The sequence below is a fragment of the Moschus berezovskii genome, chromosome 17 (genome assembly GCF_049115385.1).
Source record: "Moschus berezovskii isolate FMDL1 chromosome 17, NW_MosBer_1.0, whole genome shotgun sequence".
Lineage (NCBI taxonomy): Eukaryota > Metazoa > Chordata > Mammalia > Artiodactyla > Moschidae > Moschus > Moschus berezovskii.
In genome coordinates, this window is record NC_142476.1 from 41209717 (window position 1) to 41228122 (window position 18406).

An 18406-nucleotide genomic window follows, 5' to 3' on the forward strand; every position below is an offset into this window, starting at 1 on the left:
GAGCTGGACTCACTCAGGCAGGAAGCACTTTTGGATTTGGGTGCAGAGTCTGGAGATGGCACTTCTGTTTGGGGTCCTGCTCCAAGCTCTTGGGGATGTAGGCCTCAGCTGTGCCTGGCTGCGGGGGACAGGGTGGTGGGAGGCTGCCCAACACCTGAAAGGGGAAGTGGCCGAGAGACAGGGAGTCTTCCTGTGGACAGGGGGTGTCCCCCAGTGCTGCCTCCAACCAACAGGCCCTGGTTGCTGACCCCTCCTGTTGCACCCTTCCCAGTCCTCCCCAGGGACCAGTGTCCAGAACTGCCCACTTGGAACACAATACTGCAGGGAACCAAACCTTCAGGTGCAGGGGCGTGCATGTGTTTGTGTGGGCATGCCCTGCCAAGGGCCCAGAAGAGCACCATCAGAGGGAACCTGGGCCTAGGGAGCAGACAGCATGGGCCTGTGGTGAGAGTGGGGGCATTTTCTGATAGTGCAGCCCCCGCTCCAGCACCTCACACATGTGGGACTCACCAAGTTCTCACAAGGCCTCTTAGAGCAGATGCTTTTGTTGTTGAAGTTTTCTCACAGGGAATCCCAGGCACAGAGAGGCCAAGTAACTGGCCCCAGGTCACACCGGATGTGAAAGAGCAGGATTTTGCCCTTTCCATTTGGCTGGACTCCAGGAGTGGGGAAAGGTGGAGATGTGGGGGAGTTGGACCAAGAGTGGTGGGGGCAGGGCAGCCTTTTCCTGCTCTCACAGGTCAGGAGGGACCCTGGGAGTGGGCACAGGGGCTCTGAGGACCTCCCTATGGGCTCCCCATGGAGGGTCAGGAACTGTGTGGGTGCTTGTGCTGGGTGGGGTAGACACAACATGTGCACGTTAGAACCGAGGTGGGAGCCCAAGTGATCCCAGGCTCCCTGCAAGGACTGTTTGTGTCCAGCAACCGACAGAGTGTGGGGCAGAGTGTGGACATCACACCCAATACAGGAATGCCCACCAGAGCCAGCGGCTACTTTGGACGCTGGGGACGGAGGCTGTGGGATGAGACTGGAGGAGGAAGAAAGAAGAGCAGGTGCCCTGGAGGGGAGGTGGGGCAGGAGGACATCACTTCCCAGGTGCATGCAGGCCCTGGGAGCCGTGTGCTTACGCAGAGGGCCCCGGGCTTCCAGCGTCAAGTCCATGGTTCACTCCGGGCAGCACAGTGCCAGTGGTGCCACTTAACAGCCCTGGCTGGCTGCCTACCTTCAGCATCCCCAACATCCATTTTCAGTGACCACTTTCCTGAGACGGTGGGCCAGTGGCCTCAAGGGAGCAGAGGGCTGTCTCAGCATCCCCGGCCCCAGCTCAGATCCCTGGGTGAGCTGGCGCTCGCAGAGACTCCTGTGCCCACCTGCTCCCTCTGCAGGTGGCCAGCAGCAGGTGTGCCCCGTGCCAGGATAAAGGCTTGTTTCCTGACCCCAGGAGACCCTCCCTCCCCCACCTCAGGCTGCCAGCCCAGGGAGCACCTTAGATGCTCTCTGGCATTCTGTGAGGCAGTTGGCAGTTAAAACATTCAAATAACAGATTTATTCCAGAGAGAAGTGGGGGCAGAAGTTGAAACCAGGCAAACCCACTGTTCAGGTTGTCAGTCACCCAGAAACTGCACCCATGATCCTTGCAGAAGCAACCCGAGAAGGTGCCAGTCCAGCCACCCCTCCCCAGGAGCAAAGCTGGGGTGGGTGGTGTGGACCTGATGCCCGTGTCTTCCTGATCCTCAGAAATGGGAGATTCAGGCAGGAACGCCTCCCACTGAAAGCAGTCTTCGCTTATTCATGAACCTGACCCAGGAGAATACTGGGGCAGCCTTCATAACGTTATGGAACACCGAGGGATGAAGGAAAACTGTGTCCTGCAGCAGAAGCAGGACCCGATCCTGTGGCAGGGGTCGGGGGTGGAGTGAGGGGCGCTCCTCACTGAAGTGCCCTGTTTTTCATATGAGGGGCGCTGATGCTCATTCTTTCCTGTAAGAAGCAGTTCTTTTCATTCAAAGATGAAAACGGTCTGATCTGAAGGGAAGTATTGTCTATTGAGTAAGGTCCTTAGTATCTTGGGGAGGGAAGGGAGGGCATGGCTCAGGCTCAGAAGAGGAAAGGACAGACTGCTGCCCAGGGACAATGGGCCAGGGCTGGCAGGACACCACTGCTTGCAGGCCCATCTGAGGACCAGCCACACCTTTCATGGGTAAACTCTGGGAGTTGGTGATGGACAGGGAGGCCTGGCGTGCTGCAGTTCATGGGGTCGCAAAGAGTCGAACATGACTGAGCAACTGAACTGTGACGGGGACAAGGGACATGGACAGAAGAGTGGGCAGTAGGGGAGGCAGCTGCCTCCAGACACCGAAACAGCCCCACAAATGAGCAGTCACGCCAAGATCCCTCATGTCAAACTGCTTTATTACATCTTAAATAACAGTACAGTTGAATATAGGATCTATCTTGCATCCAGCTTCCTTGCAGTACATTGACTTTAAAATTAAATACAAAAGGTGAGGGACAGGGTGCAGAGAGCTCTACAGAGGTGCCGACGGGGGCGGGGGCTCATCCCACTCTCTGCGGGTCCAGGGCACAGGGCACACAGGATGGTGCAAACACAGGTGGAGAAGCCACTGCTGCCGTTACGGGGGCACTGGTGCGGGGAGGAGGCCCGCGTTGTCCCAGCACCGCTGCCCAACACTGGACGCGCACGGAACCAGGGACATCTGTGTGTTAGAAAAGTGGTCTGCCTCAGCACAAAGGCTGGTTCCCGGGAGAGGCGGGCCGTGAGGAATCCACAAGGGAGGCTGGGGACTCCGTTCCCTGTACACTCCCCACCCCATCCAACAACGATTTTGGAAGAGGACTTGTTTTTTAAAGAAAGAAAGAAAACAGTGACATCTCGCCAGGCGAGCGTGTAGAGCCGCTAACTGCACGGCCTCCGATGCGATGCGTGTGCACAGAGGAGCGACGCGAAGTGGACAGAGCGCGACGTCACAACTTCAAAGAGGTTACTTTAAAAGAAAAAGAACATCTAAGGACTGAGTCCTATATGCACTGTGAGCATTTCTACAGCATGCGGTTCTAAGAGCAAACCCACCCCATATGGCAAACGATCAGGTTTTTTAAAATTTAACTTAGAAAGTTTGAGATCATTATTTTCAAAACATTGATTTGTACATTGTTTCATACACAAATAACTGACTGACTCTCCACGCACAGGACGGCACCGCTCTTGAGGACGGAGGCTCGTGATGGCCGGGTGGGGCACAGGGTAGTGTCGCGCTGTTGTGTCAGCCTCCCTTCAACTTCACAAGGAGACCAGGTGAGACTAAAAACCAGACTGAGGGGAGAGGGAGGGTCGGGGGAAAGGTGCCTGACGCGGTCACTGTCTGTCCGCGTGCTCAGCTCCTCAACTTCTCAGCATTGTCCTTCTACACCATGCGCACGACAGTCATATGACACGAGACAAGAAGTAAAAAAAAAACAGGGACTAAATTTACATCATTAACAATCTCAGAGGCCACACCAGACCCTCCTTCTGTTTAACTACGAGCAGAAAGAAATATATTTTAAGAAGGAAATATGAATCATGTCTGCAAAATCCTGTTACAAACACAATCTAGAATTGAGTCAATTACAAGATGAAGTCCTCAACTTGTTTCGCATGAACATCACCAAACAGGATTACTGATCAAGATTTCAAATAAACTAGTAAAAAGGTGTGTCTGTCTTACAATTACACTCAAGTTACCTTCTCGTTAACATTTTTATTATAGTATTTCCTTTTAAATTCATTCAAAACAAACAAAAAAAGAAAACAAAGACAATGGTCCCGGAAGGAATGCACGGTTCGTTTTAGTTACAGCAGAGACTCTTCTCTCAGTGGGAATTGTGCTCTTGGTTTCAGCAATAAGTGAGGGGAAGGTCTTGCCCTTTCGAAGTTCTGAGGGGTGCAGGGCATCCGCGTTAGTAGGGGTAGATGGGAAATGCTATCTGCAACGCTCCAAGGCTGGAATGGTCTTCCAGTCACTGTGGCGTCCAGCTGCTGCTTTAAATAGAATTGAGAGACCATGAACAGAAACGCAGCACCTGGCCCAGGTGCAGAGCGGCACAGCAGCTGCACCCACTCAGGATGGGGGCACAGCGAATACTCGGGCTAACCGCAGAGCTCAGCGGCCTGCGAACCCAGAGCAGCCACGCCAAATGACCCCAGGAGCCCCAGTCCACAGCCCCCTCCATGTTGTGAGAAACACGGAGCCGCAGGCAGGGAAGGGTGTGGGCTGCCTCTTACCTGTCAGGGTTAGTTCCAGATTTTGAGGAAGCTGTCCCAGGACCCCGTCGCTACGGCCATCCCATCATCAGTTACCCCCAGGCAGCTCACGCGGTTGTCATGCCCGGCCAAGACCCCTGGGGCAGAGGACAGTGTGGTCAGCCTGGGGTCTAGCCACTTGCTGAAGTGTTCCCAGAACCCCCCACATCCAGTCCCTGCCAGGCCTCAGTGGTGAGGAAAGGATCCCAACACAAAGGGCACAGCACACAGAGGGTGGGCCTTCAGGACAGGCACAGTGATCCCCCTGCCTCCAGACAGGGCACCCTGTGACACTCAGCGGTCAGTGCTTGGATAATCATCAGCCATGTCTTTCCAGAGGAATCTGAAGCTGTATCTCAGAGCACCCCGTGCTGTTAGGACAGAGGCTGCAGACCTGGGGGCACTCAGGGGAGCAGGAGAGGAAGAGGGGCCCCCCAGAAGAGGAGGCCACAGGCCAACAGCCATGCTCCCTCTCCAGCACTGAGACAGCAAGTTCTCATCTGCACAACCTCCTTCAATACACTTGACAACTACATACTTCATGCCAGCATCACGCTTTGAGCTCCAACCTGTGCTTCCAGGGGTCCCTGCTGAACCTGAGCCCCAGCTCTACAATGGAAGGGTGCTACGAGGACACGGCTGGCCTGGTCCTGCCTGCGTGAGCCACATGGCACTGCCAAGAGCTTCTGGTCCTGTCCCTGTCCCTCTGCCAGCCCACATGTCACAGCTGATGTGTGCCCCATCCCTCTGTAGACCCGGTGAGGCCCGGCAGCTGCCTACCTGCCCTGTCGGCCTTGAGGGCGTCCCAGACGTTGCAGTTGAAGTCGTCGTACCCTGCAAGAAGGAGGCGCCCACTCTTGGAGAAGGAGACGGAAGTGATCCCACAGATGATGTTGTCATGGGAGTAGGTCATGAGCTCCTGGTCCGCACGGAGGTCAAACAGCCGGCAGGTGGCGTCATCTGAGCCAGTGGCAAATGCGTTGCCGTTCGGGAAGAACTGGAAAGAGTAAGCAAGCCGAGACAGTTTGCAAACAGACAGAAAGAAACACTGGAAACACAGACTGCCCGACGCAGGGTACTGTGTGGGCACAGGAGTTGGAGACCAGCTAGGACCACGCTCTGGCCGGAACAGCAGACGCTACGCAGGGACCAGGAGGGACCAGACCTGGGCAAAGAGTTGGCTTCCCGTCACCATCACGGTTCCAAGGGAACAGCAAGAGTGTGGCCGTCACCCACGGCTGGGTGCCCGCAGGCGCTGGAGTCAGGCTACCTGGCCACGTGGAGGACGGCTCAGCAAGCAGACACTTTCTTCCCCTCCCCACCTCCAGCTCCTCAGATGGCCAGGCCCTCCTGTCAGGGCAACGTGGACAAGGGCAGGCTCCCTCCACTGCTGTGCCCCCAAAGCCCCACAGAGGCTGGGCTGACAGGGTCAGTTATGGGACTACTTGCCCCCGATGGGAGGAAGCCTCACAGTCAGTCACTGGTCAGTCACCCTGGGAGTGGGATACATGCGGGCCTTGCTGGGGCAGAGCGAATCACAGCCAAGTCTCCCACAGGGAGTTTTTGTCCATCTGACTGTATTTGCATAGAAAAGAGAGAACACCTAACCCTGAAAACATTTTCCAACTGGCCGACACAGCTGCAACTCCTGAGGACTCTAACCTGCTGACGGCCAGCTAGGGGCCCTGACCCACACCTGTGACTTCAACTCACACAGATGGCGTTGATATCGGACTCATGGCCGGTGAAGGTTTGCCGGCACATCCCTTCTCGCACGTCCCAGAGTTTGGCTGAAGCGTCACAAGCACCAGAGACAAACAGTCTGGTGTCCGGAGCGAGTGACAGGCTCATGACGTCCCCAGTGTGTCCGGTGAATGTGGTCGTCTGCTGGCCAGTCTCAATGTCCCACAGGGCACTGGAACAGAGCAACGACAGGGGCTACCCCCTTGCTTGGAAGACCATATATGCAACAAACTCCCTCAAACCCCCAGGCCTGCAGCCAATATCCAGGCTTCACCTAAGACAGATCCACATTCTGTAGTGACTTTGTTCAAATGGGTAGTTACAGAGCCAAGCACACACACGACACGGATGAGTCCACCCGGGGCTTCTCTGATTCTCACACCAGCTCACACATCAGCAGAAGAGGGAGCCGAGTCCCTGTCCAGCGGGGACACTTGTGGGCTGGGCGGCACGCTTGGGCCCTGCAGGGGCTCATGAGGGGCAGCAAAAGGCCTCCAGTTGGTGCCCCTGCTGGACAGCTCCATGCCCGCCAGAGCCCAGAGGCTGGGTCACTCCGTGACGCAGAGCCAAGCTTGGGGCCCATGGCCATCAGCTCGAGGTGAGACATGGCAGCGTGGCGAGGACGCACGCGCTGTTTCTGTGCTTCCCCCACAGAAGCAAGGCCATCAGATGCTCCTCGTTCCCTGTCAGCCTCACAGAAAACCAGCTCAATCCAGCCCCAACATCCAAGTACAGGGGACCCCTCTCTAGGGCCTGAGGGACAAGCAGGAAGGAAGACAACCCCCCACCCCCAGTCCAAAAAACATCCTTCCCAAGTGAAAAAGCTTCCAAAAATACCTTCTAATACAGAGGTTCCTCCCAAATTGGCAGTCAAGATAGACTGCAAATCTTCAGTGCTCGCACACACAAAGGACACCTTACCAAGCAGGGCTGGCCAGGGTGTCCCCGCCCCTCCCGTGTGGCCTGATGGCTCTCGGCCACCATATCTTGCCTCAAAGAACCAGAAAAACCCACAGGGACGGTGCAAGCCTGAAATGACTCAACTTCTCGATGATTTTAAAGGATATGTTTTGGTGCCACAAATGAACACAGAGTTTCAGTGTCTTCTACCAATAAGGTGAAACTCCTGTGAAACCTGCTACTTTGAAGTTGGGCTCAGAGTCCACAGGGAGGCAGTGCTCACCTGAGGTGGGCTGAAGCACACCCCCCAAGGCTAGTAACTGTGGCCCAGGAAGGTGAACTATGAGGAAGAGACAAGTGGGTGTTCCACACAGAGCTCTAGTTTCAAAATCAGTTCTTAGTTGTTCAAAACTGAACTTTCACATCTATACAGAGCCCCATGAACTGGTCCACCTCTCTGCACCTACGTCTGAAGCCCCAGGGCCGTGTCCAGTTACAGTGGCCTAGCTGAGGGCTTCCCTGTGGCCCAGCTGCAGAGCGGAGACAACAGTGAGACAGGTTCAGTGCGCTGGGACTCACCAGGTGGTATCTCCAGAGCTGGTAACGATCTGATTGTCATCCAGAAAACGGCAGCAGGACAGGTAACCTGGAAAAGACCCAACAATGGCCCCAGCTGTGAGCACCTGACTCTACATCTTGTAAATGGAGTGACCACAGTGGGAAGGCCCTCCACGCAAGGTGAGGCAAACACCATGTCCACTATCTCTGGCCCTGCCCTGTGTGTTGGAAAGAGGAACAAAGCCACACAGACTGCAGGCACTGCGGGCAAGAGCAGAGCCACAGGACTGGACACCAGGAGGAAGGAGGTGCTCTGAGCACACATGCATCCTCCTGGCCCTTGATGTGGCAGGAGAAGCCAGGATGGAGGGTCTGCAGGGGCAAGAGGCTGGGGTGTAGGGCTGGGGGCAGACTTGTTTTCTGTGGGACAAGTGCGTGGTCAGCATGGAAACTGCTGTGTGTCACTCAGTTTCGCACCCCCCACTAGCATGAGAGGTGAGGCAGAGCCTCGCCCTAAGGCCAGGTCCCAGCCTGCATCCCTTTTGGAATAAGGAAGAGCAAACATGAAGAAGATCCATTCTGTAGGACCTACATTTGATTTCTCCTGAATAAGCCCTGTTCACCACCACCTCTGTTGTCTTAGCACAAGTGACTCTGAGGACTGCACGTACGGAGTGAGCACCCCACCCAGGAGGCCCAGGGACAGTGGCAGGGCAGCCCCTGACCCCAGCCGGCCGGGCTCCTACCAAGTCTTCCCAGGCCACACAAAGCCACATGTGATGTTGTGTCAGTCAGTAAAACCAAAGACAAAATACACACCAAGAGAGGAGAAGCCCACTGACAGCTGCTGATATGGAAAGCATAAGGTTGTTGGGAAAACAAAGCCTTTACCTAACATATCACCTCACTGTCTCCCATATAAGAAATAGAGAATGACAGTTTCAGAATATCAATTCTGTGCCTAGACAAGGACATGTGGTCAAGTACTCCCTAGAGTCCACATCATGTCCACAGGACACTGGGGACCACGTTGACTGCCCTCAGCCTCCCCCAGGGGCTCCTCCCAAGGTCTCCGAGCTCCTCTCCAAGAACAGCACTCACTTCCTGGCGCACTGCCACCCTCATACAAGCCAGTCTTCCGGTATCCAGTCCTGAAGCCTCCAGCACTACCCTGTCTGACTGGTGAGCACAGCCGACTGGAAAGAGCACTGTGGAGACCCCAGCCCCACCAGCTTTGCACACAGGGCCAGACACAGGCACTCCTAGGTCAATGACACAAAGAAACACACCCTCGAAGATGACCTCTGTCCATCTCCTGCAGGTGGTGGCCACACGGAGCCCATGAGCTTCCCGCCCTGAGAACCAGCACGTGAACGTTACGGCCATGGACTTCGAGCACCGGCAACGAGCTCTGGCCTCTTCAGGGCCCAGATGGTTAGCATACATCAGCTGCTGGATCCACAGGCACCAGGCAGGCTGTGTGTGCGCTCACCAGAACCCGTTGCCTGTTGAGGTGTGTGCATGTAGGTGCCCTCAGCAGAACCCCTTCCCATCCTGTGTGCATGTGTGTATGCATGAGTGCCCTTAACAAAATCCCTTCCCCGTGGGTGTATATGAGTTTATGTGCACCTGTACGTGTGCGTCCTCACCAGAACCCCTTCCTCACGGGTGTGTGTGTTTGTGCATTTGTGTGCACCCTAAGTAGAACCCCTTTCCCAAGAGTGTGGGTGTGTGCACGTGAGTGTGCCTATGTGCCCTCAGCAGGACCTCTTCCCCGCAGTTTGTGTGTGCATGTGTGTCCCCCTGTGTGTCCTCAGCAGAAAGGTGGCTGGCTGAGGCACTGGTGCCTTTCCAGAGCCCCAGAGGGTCAGGGAAACAGACAAACATGGCACCAAGTGGGGGTGTGCCAGGGCCTCTTTGAGACCACGAGTGGCAGTAGGATGGCCTGCTGCAAGGACAAGCAGGCCACAGTCCAGAGGGAGGAGGCCTGGAATGAAGCAGGACAGGCCCTCTTTCCTCCTACAGCCCAGCCTGCTGGCTCCTGTCAAGGAAAAAGGAACTAACAGGCTGGGGGCCCCGGAGAGCAAGGACAGCCCAGCCCACAAACACGAAGCACTAGCCACCGCAGGAGGGCAGGCCATCACGGCCCCAAGGAAGTTCTGGTTAAACTCCTGACCAGGTGATCCCAGGAAGACACCATGTCTGCACTGGATGGGAGGCTGAAAGAAGAAGGCACTTTCAGGGCATTACTGATTTCTCAAATACATGATCTAATAATGCCTTTTTGCCAAAACAGCACTCAAAATGTTATTCTGTATGTAATGTAGTCACAACAACAAACGCTCCGTCTCAAGGCTGGAAGCTCAGTCCCTGAGCCGTTTCCAGAGGGCACCTTGCACTCTGCAGGACAGACAACTTAGAAGGAAGGTGAGACACCAGAGGACAGAGCGCCATCTGACAGGTGTTCCCTTGGCCTGGGAGGCCAACTCGAGAGAAGGAATCTCAGATTGCTCCAAGTGGGCCCCGTATCTTATGATCACGAAACTGATCACAGGAGCCTCGTGCCTGAGGCTGCACAAGCCTGATGCCCGCTCCGACTCTGCAGACACCATCAAGCATGAGGGCCTGCTGAGAAGAGCACCCAGATGGGTTTATTGCAACTGAGTTCTAAGATCCTTTGAGAAAATGTCCCAATCCCGGCTTAACAGAGTCCTCAGTTAATGCTCAGGCCTGAGACGCCCAAATGAGGGGTACCAATGCCCTCAGATGAAGTTAGGAAGGACAGAAACGAGACAGACCACACATGCTCCGATCTGCTGAGTCCACTGACCTTTCACACCCTCACATGACTAAAGAGAGGCTACGTGAAGCTCATTGAACATTAACCTTTATTGATCTGAAGCATCATGTCTGAAAAGTCACAAATACCCTTAAGATGTCAAATGTTTAAAATACACCACTCAGCTCTCAAAAAATAAGAGTTCACAATGTGTGAAGGAAACACAATTTCTAATGCATTCTAATACTAGTTTTATTTTTTCTTTCAGCAAAATGCTAAAAAATTTAAAAGATTTGATTAAAAATGGAAGTCCATACACTGAACTGGATAATAAGAGACTGATAAACAGTAAGAATGTTTTTTAAGTGTTGTGACTTCACTGACGCTATAAGCAAAGTGGCTTATGAAGGGTGCTCACTGGACAGAAGCCCTGTTCACAAGGATGGGGCAGGCAGGCTAGGCTGGGTTCCACCCCCAGGAGTAAACTTCCCACAACAACTATGAGCTCTGGACAAATACAAAAGCAAACTCCTACAAACACTGGAAGCAGCAGCAGACAAACTGAAGGGGAGCCTGCACTTGGAGGCACTGGGGGACCTTGTTTTTCAGGTGCTGTGCCTGCAGGCAGGTCCCCTCCTGCAACAGCCACAACCACTCAGCCACACCTCAGACAGCACATCTGTGGCCCAACTTTCTTGAGCAGCCAGTAAAGGGTTCTGGACAACCACAGCCAGAAAATGAAAGAAGAAAATTTAGAAAGGAGAAAGCCACACAAGGCCCTAAAAAATCATGCACCAACTCCCCCACATCTGTTCAAACCAAACACAGGCAAGATAGCTGAGCCCACACAGCATGACTGCTCCCCATAGGACCACACGGCAGGATTCCAGGAGAGTAGTCTGCACAATACAACAGCTGCAAAAGCCCAGGACACAAGTCAAATCACTAGATGCACCAAGAAGCAGGAAAATGTCACCTATATTCAAGAGGAAGGAGCCACCAAGACCAACCTCAAGGGACTGACTGCTAGAACTGGCAGATAAGAATTTTAAAAGAAGGCTCTTGGAACTGCTCACAAGGATCTAACTACGCTCATTATAAATAAAAAAAAGACAGGAAATTTCAGCAGAGAAATGAGAACTATTTTTTAGAAAGCAAACAAATTCTAGAACTGAAAAAGTAAACACCTGACTTAAATGGCTTGCTGGGTGGTCTTACCACCACCATGGAGGTGACAGAAGTCACATGCACACGCACTCTGGAGAAGTGGGAGGTGGAATCTAAGAGATGACGTGAACGCACAGAAGAAGAGAGCACCAAGAACAGAAAGTGGACCTCTAAAATTTCCCCAACTTAGTGAAAGACAGAACTTTACAAAGTAAAGGTGTTGAAGAAGCACAATAAACCAAGAAAATCACTCCAAGGCACATCAGTCAAACTGCTGAAAAATAAAGAAAAATCTTTAAAACACTAAAAGAAAATAATAGCAACCCCAAATGAAATATATCAGCAAAAATATTCTTCAGGGATGAAGGATAGTCAGTATTTTCAGGTGAGGACAGACAGAATTCCTTGCTGAGATCCACACCGACTGTAAGAAGCGCTAAAGCAAGCCCCTCAGGCTGAAGGGCACCCAGGAGAAAGCGCATGTGTTCAGGAAGGAATGAGCACCAGAAATGATGCAGACTTGAGTAAATGTAAAAGATTATTCAATTTTCTTCAAATGGCTAAGCATGTTTAAAGGAAAAAGTGTAAAATATATTGGGGGCTTATAACCCACAAGGATGCAAGACCTAGAAAAAGAAAACTTTGTAAAGGATGAGGAAGGGCAGGAAATGGACATTTACGGCTACAAGACACTCGTCTTTCAAATAAATGGACACAACATACCTGGCCGAACCTTAAGAATTGTGGATGTATGCTGTAATCCCTACATAACCCCTAAAATATAATTCAAAGAGGTAACCAAAAGCCAACAGATAAAACTATAAAATAGAATTCTAAATAATCAGGTAACCCAAAAGAAGGCGGGAAAGGAGAGATCATCATAAACCCCAGTGCATCCATAATGCAGGGAGCAGACACAAAGCTCACACAACTAGAGAGGCAGAGACATGTAGAGTAGAGTAGACATGTACAGTTACGCAGACAGAAGAAATACACCATGCAAACAGTCAGCCTAAGAAGGCTGGAATGGCTGCAAGAACATCAGATAAAGCCCACTTTCCAGCAGAGGTTCTGAGAGAGGAAGAGGGTCAGTTCATCAGGAAGAAATGATGGTCAGGAACATAACCGCTTCCACTGACAGAAGTCAGAATACAAGAAGTAGAAATTCCCAGAATGAAGGGAGAAAGAGAGAAGTCCACCCCACCTCAGCAACTTACAAAACTAAAGACACAGAAAATGTGAATAGCGTCAAAGTCCTGCTCTGACAAATACATTGAGAACTGCCCCACAGCCTGGCCTCCTGAGCACATGCAGCTCAGCTGCTTGTCAGACCACCTGCTCCTCGGGAAGTGAGCCTCCACAAATGTGAAAAACCCAACTGATACAGAACTTTGTTTCTGAACATAACTGCACTTAATCAGAAACCACAACAAGTTATCAAAACAGTGTTAAAAATATTTCCCACTGAATGACAACATAGCTAAAGCCACACTTGGAGGGGAGTTTACAACTTTAAAGGCTCAATTTGAAAAAGAAGGAAGGCCTAAGGTCCCACCTTAATAAGAAGCTAGAGTTAAGACGAAAGCAACCCCAAAGCCAACAAAAGGCAGGAAATGACACAGGACAGAAATCGGTGCAATACAGGCAGTGTATCTTTAAAAGTTTAAGGATATACAATTAACTGGCCAGAATCAATTTAACAGACTGCCTGAATGAAGTCAAAAGGACCAGTAACTATGATAATTCTCTGGTTGCATGTGAAGTACATGAGCAGTGGGTATAATTTTGAACAAGAATACAGAAAGAGAAGTAAAGTACTGGGATGAGACCTTCTTTTCCAGAAATGGTGTATCTTTTGTAATGAATAATAACTGTCACAGATAAATTGAACTTGGCAAAATAACCCACTATCTAACAGTTCTAGCAGACTCTGTTCAGGAGACCTGGGCCTATAGGAATGTTCTGCCCTGTGCAGCATGAGTGCTGGTCAGTAATCAGTCAGGGTGCGTGTGTGTATACATGGAGTCAGGGTGCATGTGTGTGCACACGTGGAGACAGGTATGTGTAATGTGCGTCTTTAGATTAGGAAACTCTTGTGGAAAAGTGCTCAAGATGGAAGATGGTTCAGAAGCAGAGAAGAGAATGAACTATGTCATGCTGATATGGAAAGAAGTTGGCCACCAGCTACTACATAGTGACCCAAGTACCCAGGATCCTTGAAAACCAGACACTAGTGACTGAAACCCAAAGGCTTCCTACTGGTAAAAGTATATCAAGGCCTGTCTTTGATTTCACTTTCAGAGTATCTCTGGTCATTACTGTAGCCAATCTCATAAAACTACTACTGAGAAGAGGCAAGTGTCCACAGCACAGAACTAATGCCTGGCCACAGCACACACGACTGTGACATTATTGATGAGACTGTGTACCTGTGTGTCCAGCCAGCTCACGACTCACACGTACATTCCCTTCACGAGTTTTCAGATTGTAAATGGAGCAGATGTTATCCAGGCCTCCGCAGGCCACGTAGTTCCCAGAAGGGGCATAAGCACATGTCATGACCCACGAGGAGCGCAGAGGGATGGCATGGACCTGAAGGGCAGAACACACATGATGTGAGCACGCGGGTCAGGCACATCACCTACTGACACTGTGATCCTGCTTCTTGTCTTCAACTGTCACTGCCCCAGAGGTGACACAGCAAGATACTGGCCAAAATTAGTTTGAAAATAATTTTTATGGGTGGCCAAATGAAGGAAAAATTTAATTAGAAATTCAGTGCTGCACAACAATTTAATGTAGAGTTTTTATTTTAATTGTTGCACTACTTGGCTTTCAGGATTATTTTCCTGACCAGGTAACAAACCCTGGCCTTTGGCAGTGAAAATGTGGAGTCATAACCACTGGCCCACCAAAGAATCCCCAATGCAGATTTATTATAGTCAGGCAGGCACTTCAGAATACCAGCAAAGCCTCCAAATTGAAATTACATATTAAGAGGAAAACATTTCATTGGCCTATCAAAATGACTATAAAATTAATTCACAAACTCAAGTATTTTTAGTGAAGTAATCAAACTAGACATTACTATAATTAATCCTACCACACACCTCCCTGTGCTGAGATTTAAGTACCGCAATCATTTTATACACATTTGGTATTCTCCAGCAAAATACAACTGAATTTTGTCTGTTATGCACATTTAGACCAATGACAATACTTTTTTCATTCAGTATGGATTGAACAACCTTGGATTAGATTTTAAAAATAATTCATACTTAAAAAAACTCATCCTTTCAAATTAGGACCACAAATAAAGAAATCCTGATCAAAGGCTATTTAACCTGAGGCCACATAGTATTCATGCTTTTGAGAGTTTCCATTGCTTTCAATCAAAAGACATAGTGTCCTCTCCAAACTCTACTCCTCATTTAACCTTAGTTGCCTCATTTATAAAATAAAAAGAAGTGGTATCAAAGGTCTCTTCTACATAAAATTATCTGGGTCTAGGAGATCCAACCAGTCCATTCTAAAGGAGATCAATCCTGGGTGTTCATTGGAAGGACTGATGCTAAAGCTGAAACTGCAATACTTTGGCCACCTCGATGAGTTGACTCACTGGAAAAGACTCTGATGCTGGGAAAGGTTGGGGGCGGGAGGAGACGGGGAGGACAGAGAATGAGATGGCTGGATGGCATCACCGACTCTGTGGACATGAGTCTGAGTGAACTCCGGGAGTTGGTGATGGACAGGGAGGCCTGGCGTGCTGTGATTCATGGGGTCGCGGAGAGTCGGACACGACTGAGCGACTGAACTGAACTAAACCTTTCAGATTATTTCTTGTGAAAACTAGTCACTAATGGAAAGCTATACTTCTTCATTTTTAAATAAAACATGAGATTTCCCATGAGCTAAAATTGGATTCTTGGCTCCTAAAAACATGGAGGCCCTCCCTCCACCCGCTTTGTAGGGAAGACCAACCACGGCATAAGAGTGCAGCCTGGCAGCACAGGCCACACGTGCCAGCTACGTGACCAGGTTTCCATCTGGCCCAAACAACTTTACTCTAAAGCGACATCCCTGTGCTCCTCCGCCCTCTCCTTTACAAACTGTGCATAAGTGAACCCAGAGTTATTTAAACACCCGCCTTTGCCCGGGCTGGTCTTCAGGGCATGGTCTGCAGTGCCTACCTTGTTTGTGGTGTAGCTGTCCCAGATAATAAGTTTACCATCCTGCGAGGCACTGACTAGGAGCCTAGAGCAAAGAGACAAAAGCAAACCCGTCAGCAACACAGGAGCCTCCCCAAAGACAGCAAATGAAAGCTAAATTCTCACGACAACTAACACAAACTTCAGTGTTATCACTTGAGATAATCCCCAGCAAAGTTCTAATTGTTAGACCAACTCTGAAAGCATGAAAAGAAAACACCCTCACACCTAATGGTGCCTGTCTTCAGGTGCAGCCCCAGCCGCAGCCCTTCAGCTATTCAGACAAGACACACTGGTTACGTAGAGCTGCTCTCTCGGGGTTTCTGGTCACCATATACCAGATCTGACTCCCATAGATCTTTCATGAGTCAAAGGTGGTAGGAAATATTTAGTATATAATTTTATGTTGCATTCTGACACATAAAAAGCATAAACATAAAGGACTAATAAGTTTTTAGATACTCAGAATTTATAACCCACTTCTCACCAAAATGGGAATCCAGGTCTCCTAGAACCATGAAGGAACTGCCTTCCCACCTGCCTTGAAAAGAGATGTCAATCTAAAGCACAGTTGTGCCTGGTCCCACAGAAGAGCCTAACGAACATTTTTTGTGCCAAGTTTCTTGCTCTGGTCAGTTGGGCTAAGCATGGACCCTGTGTACTGAAGAGGTGCTTTGTCTGTATTTGCAGAGAGGGATAGGATGTTGCCAAAGGAAAGCATGACCAATAGGCAAAGGAACTACAAACGTTGAGTACTCCAGGAACCAGCCCCTCCTGGACACCCTGGGGACTCTGACCTACAGGCAACGCTGCTCCAGCTAGCCACAGAGAGACCTATGTCAGTGGACAAGAAGAAGGGTCTGCCGTTTCAGAGACTGCATCAAAACACGGTCTCAACCATCTCAGACACAAGTGCATTTGGCTTCTTGTACTGCTCAAACCTGGAGATACCATCACTTGAATCACTGACAACTGACCTTATGTTCTGATGCACTGACTCCTTCACGTGGAGTCTGGCAGGGAATACACATGTGTTCAGCTCTGCATGACAATACAAATTCCAGTGCAGGCTCCAACTCTATTATTTTGGGGATGCAATTTCTTAAAGCAAATCCCTGCCTTGAGGTGCAGTTATAAATACATCAGGCACTTGAAAGACCCTGTGTATCATAAGGGTCACTTGGTGGCTCTATTACTTTCAGGCCCCTCTAAGTACAGGTTGGCTGGAATATCAGAGCCAACATAAAGAAGCTCATCCCCTGGGAAGGTCACCTCTACAAAGGTCTCCTCGTCAGAAAGCTTAATATCTGCTGACATGCCCAGGGTTGAAGAACCTTTAAGCAGTCCTGATCCCCCAGAAGGTGAGAGAAGACACCCCTCTTAATCCCCAAGAGGACTGCCATGAGGACCTGGCTCCTTCTGTCTCCCACCTCCTCGGAGCACAGAGGCAGAGCTAGGAGAAGGCCCAAAGCCCCAGTCCAGGTCCCAAGCCCTCCCCTTTCTGCACACTCACAAGCCTAGATGGATTAGCAGTGTTTCACTCTCAACTGTATCACTTTGAAGATTTCAGAAAAGGGAGAAAAGGTTTAACATTAATTCACGTGACTGAAAGAGACTCTCAAACATTATAAAAAGTAGACCTTATGTATAAGACTTACAAAATATTGATAAACATATTATAAATACACATATAATATGTACTGACACAAGCACTCCCACAAGTCTCACTGTGGGCAACTCCGATAGCTTTATCTCCCCCTGAAAAATTTCTAAATTTATTCACTTGTTTTAAAGTATTTATTTATTTGGCTGTGCCAGGTCTTAGCTGTGGCACACAGGATCTCCAATCTTCATTGGGGCATGTGAACTCTTAGTTGTGGCATGTGGGATCTAGTTCCCTGACCAGGAATCAAATACAGGCCCCTGCACTGGGAACGTGGAGTCTTACCTACTGGACCACCAGGCAAGTCCCCTCTCCTATAGTTTTAAAATACAACCAGCTAACTACTGTGATAGTCTGAGAATACCCATGAACCACACAAATATAACAAAATAACTAGTATTCCCAAATTATTATTATGACTCATTAACCCTGAGTCATGAAAAAAAGTTGTATAATAAACTTTGACGTCTATGAAGATGCCATAAACAAAATGTACATCCAAAACAAACAAAAAAAATTTCTGATGTTAAAGAATAAAATTTTACTCTCCAGAAAACATGGCTATCTAGGGGGGAAAAGTCTCTGAAGGCCTCTGGAAAGCAGGAGTTCTCCTTGGTATCATTTTTTGTTTCCCTGTTTTATGATTATAAAACAGCCGTCATGTAAGGGCATTATACCAGCAATTGCCATTTGAAGAGCAGCTGTACAACACACATTCAAGAAAGTGAACAAGCCAGGTGGTGCCCAGCAGCCTCCCCAATACTCTGCCTCACTTTGCTCCGTGTGGACAACGACCCTGAATTGGAGCTGCTGCTTCCTCATGCTTGCACCTTCCACCACTGGATTCCCAAGCACAGTTTGTGTTCGAACCAGAGGGCATGCACAGCCTTGAGGATGTAGTCAGGACACCTGCATGATCTAGGGGATCCTTGCCCCCTAAGCCCCTCTCTTCATCGTCACAGCTCTGGCCACACACTTGCCATAGTTCTTCGAACACAGCTCTTGGTCACCTCTCAGGACACAAGTGACACATCACTGTCCATCCAACTTCCTGTCTAACCAGGACACTGATGTTCCCACAGATC

At 50.1% G+C, this 18406-nt stretch overlaps 1 protein-coding gene across 3 annotated transcripts in view; it reads right to left on the reverse strand.

The window, feature by feature from the left end:
- Window positions 1–2393: 2393 nt before the first annotated feature.
- The window catches only part of GNB1 (G protein subunit beta 1), a 76250-nt gene continuing 60237 nt past the window's right edge, over window positions 2394–18406 (reverse strand). For 2 of the 3 annotated variants that reach the window (XM_055419371.2, XM_055419369.2), the window contains 7 exons: window positions 15641–15704; window positions 13880–14042; window positions 7526–7592; window positions 6017–6218; window positions 5084–5300; window positions 4286–4401; window positions 2394–4042 (listed from right to left, as the gene is read on the reverse strand). In XM_055419371.2, coding sequence (XP_055275346.1) covers window positions 4295–4401; window positions 5084–5300; window positions 6017–6218; window positions 7526–7592; window positions 13880–14042; window positions 15641–15704 — 820 coding nt within the window. In that variant the 3' untranslated portion in view covers window positions 2394–4042; window positions 4286–4294. The remainder of the gene's footprint in view (window positions 4043–4285; window positions 4402–5083; window positions 5301–6016; window positions 6219–7525; window positions 7593–13879; window positions 14043–15640; window positions 15705–18406) is intronic. The other variant, XM_055419370.2, reaches the window with a different exon arrangement.